Source organism: Astatotilapia calliptera, chromosome 16 (genome assembly GCF_900246225.1).
Source record: "Astatotilapia calliptera chromosome 16, fAstCal1.2, whole genome shotgun sequence".
Taxonomy (NCBI): Eukaryota; Metazoa; Chordata; class Actinopteri; order Cichliformes; family Cichlidae; genus Astatotilapia; species Astatotilapia calliptera.
The window spans coordinates 32,957,912-32,969,163 of record NC_039317.1 but is presented as its reverse complement, the minus strand read 5'-3'; the positions used below and the strand labels follow the sequence as shown (position 1 = coordinate 32,969,163).

At 43.0% G+C, this 11,252-nt stretch overlaps 1 protein-coding gene across 1 annotated transcript; it reads right to left on the bottom strand.

Moving 5' to 3' along the window:
* Positions 1-1,933: 1,933 nt before the first annotated feature.
* On the bottom strand, positions 1,934-4,934 carry tmem177 (transmembrane protein 177). The gene is made up of 3 exons (XM_026144761.1): positions 4,806-4,934; positions 3,117-3,384; positions 1,934-2,854 (listed from the first exon to the last, which is right to left on the bottom strand). Exons 2-3 carry the CDS (start codon positions 3,315-3,317, stop codon positions 2,123-2,125), a joined length of 933 nt encoding a protein of 310 aa, XP_026000546.1. The 5' UTR covers positions 3,318-3,384; positions 4,806-4,934; the 3' UTR covers positions 1,934-2,122.
* Between the last annotated feature and the right edge of the window lie 6,318 nt (positions 4,935-11,252).

Genomic DNA, 11,252 nt, shown 5'->3' with positions numbered 1-11,252 from the left:
TAATGTTTACATTGTACACGCTTCCCTTTGGTAACATTATTAGAAAACCTGCATACATTTTCACTGCTATGCAGACGATACCCATGTTGGTTTATCCATGCTGAATCGAGCGGTTAAACTGTGGGCATATCATAAAGACAAATACCTGGACGATTGAATTTTCTGCTTCTAAATTCAGATAAAACTGAGGTTATTGTACTTAGCTAAACATCTCAGAACATGGATGGCATTACCCTGGCCTCCAGTAACACTGTGAGGAATCATGGAGTCGTTCTCGACCAGGATTTGTCCTTCAATGCACACATTACACAAATGTGTAGGACTGCCTTGTTCCATTTGTGCACGCAGTGTTGGGTAAGTTACTTAGTTACATTACTAGTTACTTCTATCAAAAGTAACTCAGTTACTTCAAGTTACTCGTTACTTTCAAAGTAACTAGTTACTAGGGAAAGTAACTTTGGTTTTACTCAGACTTCTCTTGTTAATGTGTTGCTTCCATAACTTTGCCAGTCTTCTAGCTTGCTTACTTGCCACAGTGCACTGTGCCACCAACCAATAGAAAGAAAAAGATAATGTGCATATTTCCACGAGAGAAATCCCACGCCTGGACCGTCGTTGACCTCCGCCATGATTCTAGCCTACGTCACAGCGTCATGTGCGCCTTTTACATCCAACACAAAAACTGCAGTCGTGGTGCTTTTGATTGTACTCAGAAACTCGGAAATTCTGCCTTCTGAATAGGAAGATGTAGGTAACACCAGACTGCAGATGAGCTGCATACAGAGCTGGACTGGGACAGAAAATCGGCCCGGGCATTTTGACTAGAGACCGGCTGCCATTATAGGAAGAATCATAAAGCCTTTGAATGAAAACAAACGCTGTTGTGACAGTGATGTTCACTGTTCTGATGGTATATATGCATCAATCTATCAATCGTTTGTTGTAAGACTCAGATAATTATTTTTTAAAAGCTAGACATTTTAAACGAGAATAAGAAAGAAAAGTATTTCTTTGTGCCCCCCTTTCCCTGTTAATGCCCTACATGCCCCCCTGGCAACACTTTGCTAGACCCGCCCCTGCACAGTTACCAGCTGTCAGCTACTTAGAAAAGGATCCTGGTGTTATTTGTCTCTCAGAAACAGTTCATAACTTCAACTCATTCATGTCACCTAAAAGGTAAACCTGTTTCTCCATCTCAGCTCTGATGGTTCAGTAAGGACATCTCCTGGTTTCATCTTCATGTTTCCCTCTCACCACATATCCAAACCGACATCATGACCAGCAGCTTTACAGCTGCTAAACAACAGCAGCACGTTTAAGCTTGATCAGCTGTTGTTAGAATTTATTTGCTATTAATTTCTAGTATCAGCTGATGTTTGCTGGAGCCACAGCTCCAGCAAACATCAGCTATAAACTGTGCGGGTCTTGCAAAGTTTTGCCAGGGGGGCAGGTAGGGCATTAACAGGGAGAGGGGGGCACAAAGAAGCACTTTTCTTTCTTATTCTCATTTAAAATGTCTCGCTTTTAAAAAATAATTATCTGAATCTTACAACCAAAGTTTTTATCTGATGTAAAATGTATAGAACTCATACATATACCAACAAGACAGTACATCACTGTCACAGCAGCGTTTGTTTTCATTCAAAGGCTTTATGGCTTTTCCTGTAATACCTGTTGCTATGTCGAGGCATTTATTGCACATGGGAGAAACTAATCTGCACATGCACTGATTATGTGCTTAAAATGTTCTGTTTTACAGAGAGAGGCATAACCTGTCAGCAGCCCACAGTCTAAATCTATCCAGAGCATATTATAGAAACAAAAATACAAATGCATGCATGTACATTCCTGTTTCTCTCACCCGGGTGAGAGAAACAGGAATAGCACTTATCAGCATCTGACTAATACGACTGATCACACATATGACCACAAACACAGGCAGGGAAACAGTTTATTGGTACACTGTGCCCTACACGCCATCGTTGTTGCATAAAGTCAGCAAATACACGACCCCTCAGGATTTTGCTGATTACAAATTACATTCAGCACATCCGTGATGACATAATTTTAAGAAAAAACATGCAAAGTCTTGCTAGTTTAGTTCCCATCGCTAGCCCTCCTCTCATACTTTCTCCTCTTTCAGCAGAGCGAGGATCTGCTCCCTCCTGGAGGTGTACGGCGTGTGTTTCAGCTGAAAGACGTGAGCAGGAAACAAGTTCCCACTGGGAGCGTACATATCCTCTCCCTTCTGCCCCATCAGCGAGCGCAGCGTTTTGTTTCTGGACAGAATTTTATTGTAAAACTCCACCCCTCCTTTGGCGTAATCGCGGGACACTCCGGCCGCACGTCGGTCCGAGCTATAGTCAAGCCACTGGCTGACGGCGTCCGAGGTGAGGAAGTAGGAAACAGCACCAATGCCAAGCGCAACGATGTTCACAGCCCCGCGTAGCAGCGCAGGCCTGCCGTACAGCCCGAAAACCTGCTTCAGCACCACGCTGTACACCCAAACCCCTCCCAGGCAGAACGGAGCGACAGCAGCGCTTATGACGGGCCCCCCGGACTGCAAGCGGGCCACCTCGCGCGCTATGGCGAACTTCTGCGCATCGAGGGAAAACACAAGCGCCTCCTTTAGAGTCGAACCGGACTCACTGCTCCAGTCCACCGTTTTGCCGTTGATGAAAATGTTGCGATTGGTAATTCCACTCGGGTCGTCGGCGGTGCTGTTGAAGTTAGCCGGGATGCCGATTTGGGCCCCCGCAGGAAGCCACGGGACGCCAGCGCCAACCGGATGGAAGCCAAAGGACGCAAAGGCCGAGACATTCTTGGGTGAGCTGACGCCATAGTCCTTCAGCACCTACAAATGACAAAGCAGAAATGTGAATTTTATGAAATTCATGAAAGAACAAATTTCATGTTTTGTGAACAATTTGTTTCGATTTGTGTATAATGATGGTTATTAATCTAAGACGCCTGCGTCTATCTTTACTGCTATTTTCCTCTCATCAGCAACTAAAAATATTTATGCATCATTCCAGCGACAATCACATGCATATTACAGCTGAAGTCTTTTAAACATATCTGAAGTGTGATCTTGAAAAAATAAGATAAATTAAAACCTGCTGAAAAAGATTTTCCAGCTTTTCCGACAGCACGACCGGCTCCCCCCGGTGCCAGGCCTGATAGAGCTGACGGTAGGAGACGTCAGGGAAAACGTGGTAGAACATGTTGGCGGCGAAGACTCCACCGCAGCTCGCAATGAGCAGCGGAGTGCGGTACTTCTGGAGAAGCACGGAGTACTTCAGGAAACGAGACGCCATGGCTTTTATTTTCTTCCTTTTTTTGGCTCCCGTGTTGTTTTCAGCAGCAAGCTTCAGTTGGTGACATCTGTGAAGAGGACAGACGATACATCCATGAAAACAAGCTGCATGTCACAGATATATAAAAACTGTGACACTGTGCTGACTCATCCTCCCCCAGGAACTTAACATGTCATTAACATGTCACATAGCACGATCTCATTCGAGGTTAGGGCTCATCATGCGGGCTAACGCAACATCAGTGCACACGACGTGGTTATCACAGTGTACTACAACCTAAAACATGTTAGTTAAATGAACTTGAGCTGCCTTAGAATCACACAACAAGCTGAAAATCAACTAAACTTGAAGCCTCAGGCTGTGATTGGCTGGTCACTTCCATCTCTTCTGTATTTTGTAACATGGAAACATTTAAACCTTAGTGGAGTTACTGTAGGAAGCTCAGATCCTTTAAAGTGTGCAGCAGGATGTTGGAGACCATCTACCAGTCTGCGGTGGCGCGGGACATTTACTTTGCTGTTGTCTGCTGGGAGGGGGGCCGCATCAGAGCAAGAGATGCCAGCAGGATCAACAAACTGATCCACAGGCTGGAACATCATTGGCCAGAATCTGGAGGCGTCTGAGTCAGCGAGGGTTGGAGGTCATCGAACAAACTGCTCTCCATCATGGACAACCCATCACACCTGCTCTCTTATTATTAGTCTTATTATTTACACTTCTTTAACTGAATATCATTTTTATTTATAAGTTTATTGTTTTAAATCTCTACATTTTAAAAGTATGTTTATTGAGTAACATGCTGCTGTAATGTAGTAGTTTCCCTTGAGAGATCGATAAAGTATCTATCATAAGTGTTGTTTACCTGAATGAAAGATGAGAGACAGCACAATTCTTCTTCTATGGTCTGTAGTAGTATAGTAGTACATGCAGTATTGTAGTACCTCATTAAAATGAATACTTACAGTCACACAGAGACAACCTGATGTGGTGACAGTCCCAAATAACAACCTTAGTGTTCAGGATCGAGTCAAATCCGCAACCGTGATAATGACGTCATCATTCATGGACTTTAAAGAAGCAGTTCTGCACTTTTTTTTTTAACTCGCTGACGAGTCAGACTAACTTGTTTTGTAGTTTGGGGTCAAACTTAATCATAGTCAGTCTTGTCTTCACTCAGGACTCGCTGTGAACAAACAGATGAATTAAACCGAGCTAACCCTACAACCTGCCTCACACCTGCCCGCGGTCGTGTCGTCGGAGACACACCAACAGCTTCTGAAGCACACACAGGCAGGCTATCACTGATGAAACGTGAAGTACTTCACTGCAAACGGCAACAACGACGAGCCTGTTAATGATGCTTTTACTGCGCATGACGTCAGCAGCCTTAACCCTTACACACAGAGCCGTAAACGAGTCCGCTTCTCTCCATTTAGCACGAGCGCGTCTGAAACACTTGCTTCAGTTTCCGCTCCGGTGGACACTAACCTGTTCTCCGCATCTTTCCCACGAGCCGCACACGAGACACTTTCCAAGGACAGCTGCACGGCATGGAGACATAACAGTGACCGGAAAGCGATTTAGCTGTCGTCATGGCGTTTCACGACAGTTTCACGACGGTAAAGTTAGAAGGCTCATTGATTTGACGTGAATTTTTGTTATTATTATCTTCAGTTACTTGTTTTTCTGAAGTGGTCTTGCTAATTAATTTTTTTTTTAATTTCCGTTTGTTAAACAATTAAAAAATTATATATTTAACAACATCTAAACGTTCCTTTGTGAATACATTTACCAAAGGTAGTAAATAAATAAATAAGCTGCATGAACTTAAATTTAAATCATTTCCTATTTATTATTCAACCTTAACATTAATTATTAAATCGAATGCATTGTGCTCATGTAGCTGAATTGATTTTTAAGCATTAGAAGAGCAGAACATATTTAATCAGTATGCATTTCTAAAGCTCTGTTTGCATATATATTATACATTTAGTCTAACTAAAGATATCAGTGACAGAAAAGAGTGTACAGCACCAACAGGTCAAGCTTATACACCTCATATTACGGTATAAGTAACATTTCTGGCTAACAAATAAATAAATGCATAAATAATAGTAATAATAATAATTGTTTAAAAAAAGCCTTTATTGAATTTCTAGTTCAGCTGAAATTAAAATTAAATTAAAAACATGATACAAAGGACAAAAAAAAGAAAAATTCAACAACATATATTTTATCATCCGGTTTTGTTTTGTTTCATAAAAAAACAACTCCTCTAAATGGTAAAACAGTGCTGTACAAACTGACCGTATGTGGTTTGTATGGGTTTGCACTTTGTTTTCTGTTAATACTGACTGCTATGAATAAAGCTGAGGTATTGTTGGCTGGCAGTGCCCTTCTTTTGGTTTTAAGTTGCGCTTGGACAACTAGGTTACATCCGAAATGCTGCTTCCTGTTGCACAGCGGCGAGGTAAAAAGCAACACAACCAAAAATATGACCTCTCTGCTGTTCCAGTTTAAGGTGCTCTTCATGACATCAGGGAAAACGTTTAAGACAAAGGTCGAAATCTTTTGCATGTTTAATAGAACAGACTTCAGAAGACTGTCTCTCTAACCCTTGACCAATTTATAGCCTTGCTACCAGTGGCGGTCCTAGCCTGTTTGGCGCCGTGGGCGAACACTGTCTCTGGCGCCCCCCCACATAAAACTGTTGTCAGAACCATACTGAATTTCACCAGAGAAACATGCGCACACACACACACACACACACACACACACACACACACACACACACACACACACACACACACACACACACACACACACACACGAAGAGAGAGAGTATGCATAGTATGCAAACAGCTACCAAACAGCCATCATAATTCGTCATGCAATGAGAACAGGACAAATCAACAATTGACAATGTCTAATTAATATTCCAATCTGTAACATAATGTACTGTTTGGAGTTTAGTCTGTTACTGTTACTATTTTTACCATTTCTTCTTGGAGCAACTGTAACCCACATAATTTCCTCAGGGATTAATAAAGTATTCTGATTCTGATTGTTTCAGGATGACCTGCCATTATCCAATCACACATCTGCTTACCTGCATCTTTTGCTCGTTTCTCCTCCTCTTCTTTTCTCTTTTTCTAAACTGAGCACCAGATGGCTTTGAACTTTTCTTGTCCATCTTCCACTGGTTTTCATTTTGCACTCCAGTATGAACACCCATCCCCCAACCCGAGGATCACCACAACAAAACCTAACAGACCTACACCTTAGTTCACAGATTCGCTTTGTCTAAGGTTTATTTCTGGGATTTCGCACAACCCAGGATTCAAATCATGAATACATGATGGGCTTGGATTTACAACATTATGAATGAAATGTGCTCTATTTGGAAGCAGCCGGCCCCCTTTCGACGGGTTGTGTGTGAGACTTTAAATCATCAAACTGTAAATTATAAATTTAAATTGTTATTGATCCTTTACCCCGAGTCCTAAAGTGTATATTTATTTTCTTACTCTTCTTATATTTATTGTTTGTTTACTGCTGTAACTGCAGCCTCGTCGTCTCGTCTCTCTATATACTGCACTGTATGTAGCGGAGATGACAATAAAGTTTACTTTGACTTCAGCAGCGAGCAGGCGCACCGAGGGCTCTCGCGCTCACTTTTCGCGTACAGAATGTCGAAAAAAAAATATTATAAGTCTGCAAATTATAAGTCTGTATCATGATGTCTGGTGTTTTCGTGTTTGTTGGTTTGTTTTTATTTTGTTTTATTTTGCGAGTTGGTTATTAGATGCCGCTCCGCCCTCTCCTCCCTGTGCAGCAAGCAGCAGGCGCACCTCGCAAACGGAGGGCGCCCTTACTCCCAGCAAATGGGCGATAAAAAACCGATCGGTGCCTCTGCCATTCCCAATATGCGCTGGCGTGATGTCGGGGCAGCATGAGTACGAGCATTTTTTTTTTCACGATGCCCGTGATGCCGCCCCGGGCAACCGCCCGTGTCGCCCGCATCAAAAAACCGCTACTGCTTGCTACGCAGACTAATTTCAGCACGAGTAACTCTGACTCTGTGATTTAAAATAATATCTCTGGCTTTAAAACTCCATATTAATCAAGTGTTGCTCTACACCTAAGTGTGCACGAGTTCTACTTAATTAGCCTTCACTGTGCACACATTAAACACCAAACCCAGCTCTGTTGTTTTCCTGAAGCTCCAAATTTGTTACTGTGCTGAAAGAGCAGAAAACAGCTCCGGTCACCTCACAGGCATTTTCTGTCCTTTGCTAATGGTACACATTTGAGCCTAAAAGCCTCTCACAACGTTTCTGCAGCTTTATCACCAAACCTCACTGTGCACGACAAACTTTTCAGCTACCATATCTGTGTTAAGCCAGCTGATGCGGCTCTACCGCACACAGGGTCAGCAGATTTCTCGTTGCTTCACTGTGTCCAGCCGTGATTTTATTTAGCCGTTCTCTTCCTAGAAATAAAATAGCCTGCTGCAAACTGGATCACAGGTTAAGGAGTGGAGGACGGCTTTAAATGATAATCTCACTTTACATCAAGGGCAGGAAGGAGATGTTGCAGCAGCTATTCAAGGCTTTGCTCAGCCATGCGTCTAAAAATGTGTCGCTGACACTTTGCATGTGTGAATTTGGTGTCAGCCTGAAAGCAGCCTCAAAGATGTCTCTTGCAGTATGCGGTCACATTTCCCTCCGTAGAATCTAATAATTCAAAGTAATGAAATATTTAGCAGAAGAGTCCAACACGGTTACGCTGCTGGTATAATATTGACCTGATTAATATTAACAGGCTTACATGCAGAGATGAGCACAGGAAGAGCTGGGATTGATGAGGCTTGGCAATAATTTTATGAAATATTATAAATTAAAAAAATGTGGTTCCCCCTCTGTGGAAAATTCCCGTAAAACATCAAACAGGCAGATGTTAGTAATGTAGTCTAGATAGGTACTTCTACAGTAATATACAGCAGCACAGGCTGAATCATAGACTGTTACTTGTTCCCCATCCAGGGGCTGCCCTGTATAGGAGGAAGTGAAAGTTGTGCAACCAAAAGTGCGAAAATAGTCGGTTTCATGTGATGAATTGATAGAGTGATGAACTTTAATGATAATTGTTTAAAAAAGAACTACTACTATTACTACTAGCAAAGGGCTGTTGGTTAAACAGTGAAAACATGCTGTGTTGAGGGAGATTTCATCAAAGCTGGGAGAACATTGTGTGCCGATTGGTCACTAATTTTCAGTTCACCCAGAAAATTAGTTTCAAGTTCAGCACCCAGTATTTTGCACAGCTTTATTTACCTTAAAATAGCTTTTTACTCTTCCACAGAGAGGGAAGGTTGTAGGTTTGTTGGTTCGGGCCTTTCTGTGCTGAAGTGGAAAATCCTCTCTGTGCCTCAGTGTTTTTACTCAGATTTCACTGCTGAATCTATACATCCTGTTCTGTTTGTCTCAGTGACCATCAAAATTAAAGTTATTTAATGCTTAAAAATAACTGCACCCATACACTCAGTGTCCACTTCATTCTGCTTTCAACATTCCTCTGAGATTCTGGTCCATATGGACATGACTGTGTCATACAGATGCTGGAGATTTGCCAAAGATGCTCTGTTGGAGATCTGTGACGGTGGAGGTCGTGTGAGTACAGTGAAATGGTCAGGAAACCAGTTTGAGATGTGTGCCACGTCATTGCCAGCAGCCTGAACTGCTGATACGAGGCGGGATGGATCCGTACTCTCAAGATGTTTATGACCCTAGCATCTGAAGTAGGACTCATCAGGTCAGCCAATGTTTTCTCAGTTTTCTGCTGTTCACTTTTAGTGAGTCTGTGTGAATTGTAGCCTTCCTGTTCTCAGCTGACTGGGTGGTACGCGGTGTGCTCTTCTGCTGCTGTAACCCATCTGATTCAAGGTTCAACCCCAGAGATGGTTTTTGTAGGAACATCTGAGAAGATCAGCATTTTCTGAAATACTCTGAGCAGCCTTGTTCAAAATACTTAAATCACCTTCCTTTTCCATTCTTATGATTGGTTTGGACTTCAGTAGGTTGTTTTGACCTCGTTTGCATGCTTAAATGCACCAAGTGATTGGCTGAATATATATTTATGTTAAAAAGTTGAACCTAATAAAATGGCCACGGTTCTTCACACCTGTGCTACATTCAGCACATTCAGTCATCAGCTTTTGGTTCTTAAGGAGCGGTTTGTGCTCTGACTGTGAGGTAAAGATGTGCAGTAGTTTTAGCTCTGGAGCAGACAGAGGAAGTGACAGAGAACAAAATACTCATGTGGTGATTCAGCTTCAACATTCAGCTTTTACAGGAGTAACCAATAACCACATGTTTTTTATGGAGTACTGTAAGTCGCTTCATGGCTAATTAGTCAAGGGAAAAACACAATATTCATGTAGGAATTCCAGGAAATGAGAAAGCAGATAAACTCGCAAACAAATCCATCAGTAAAGGAAACATAGACTTTAACTGGTTTGTTTATCGTGAAGTAATGAAGCAATAGCAAGAGCACTGGAATGATGAACCAAAAGGTACAAGTTTACATGTAGGAGGTGAAGTGAAGCAGGAGATGAGATGGGGATAGGCATGTCAAGGTTATGGCTGGGAGGTGTCGGAGTGTAGGGGGGACTCAGCAGATGGGAGGAAATTATTATCTAGGTTTCTGAGAATTATGTGACGTTTGATTGGAGCTGAACTCCTTAAAACAAATTAAAGTGACAGTGGGCGGTGATGAAATGTAATCCACAAAAGTCTGGAGAGGAAAAATCTGCTCTCGCCCAGGCCGTTGTCACCCCCACGGTGGTATTTAAGACTCGCATGTCTTTAGTTCATCCTCATGTTTTGTGCCCTTTAACCCTTTTCTCTCGTCTGTTTTCCAGAGAGAGTTACTCCTCAGCTTCCATGGATCCCTGCTGCTTTAAAGAGCCTGAGTTAATCCTTTTACCTCCCTGCTCCACTCTCCATCGAATCCCTCTCCACCTCTCTGGAAACCAATCCAAACTAAATCCAATTACAAGACTTAACAAAATCATCTTAAACTCACCTTGGTTGTTTTTCTCTTCTCTCTGGGAGAACCCCCGGCCTACCTGCACTTACCAGCTCTTCAATCTTTGTAATAAGATCTGTAAAAGTGCTGCTGGCACCCGGGTCCTGCTTATTGAGTCCAATCCTTTGTTTAATGTGACTGAATGTTCTGGCCACCGGTTGGACTCTGCAGACTCAGCAGTCGTGTCCCATCAAAGTGTCAGTCAGCTCGAACACGTCCTAACTTTGCTTGTTGAGAAGTTACAGGGAACACATCGAGACATGAACTCTGAAAGCCGAACCTTCACCTCGGTCCTGTGGGACCAAAGCTGGGCCCTCCGCCCCGTCACCTTCCTCCACCCATCACTAGGGATGGGTACCAGTATCTGGTTCCATCATGGCACCGGTTCTGACATAAACGGTAGTAACCAGACCGAAAAGCAGCGCACATTTGGATTCTAGCCAATCATTTTACCTTTGCAAGGATAGTAGGCGGGCCCAGGTACGTACGTTCTTTTAGAGCAGAGCTACAGATTAAAAAGGCCCAAGGCGAAGCGGTCAAAGTCTGGCTGTACTTCACAGCAAAAGATGCAAACTCAGCAGCCTGCAACACGTGCTTTAAGGTGATATTGTGATACAGTGCAAAGGAGGTAACACCACGAATCTGATGAAACACCTGGCGACGCATAGCTTTTTTTAAAATTGCAGAGAAATGCGCCGTACTTGATAGCTTGCTGCGAGACCTCACACCGAGCACATCTACTGCGGGTGTGGTGCCTGTTATCGGACCCGGAGTTAGCAACATCCCCCAAGAACCCGAAGAGGAGAGTCCTGGCCCCTAGCCCTGCCAGTGTAGCAGGAATGATGA

Excerpts from the sequence above, each read along its gene's own strand:
- tmem177 (XM_026144761.1), bottom strand. The coding sequence starts at position 3,317 with ATGGCGTCTCGTTTCCTGAAGTACTCCGTGCTTCTCCAGAAGTACCGC. Across the intron at positions 2,855-3,116 it reads TGGAAAATCTTTTTCAGCAG|GTGCTGAAGGACTATGGCGT; the intron begins GTTTTAATTTAT and ends TGTCATTTGTAG.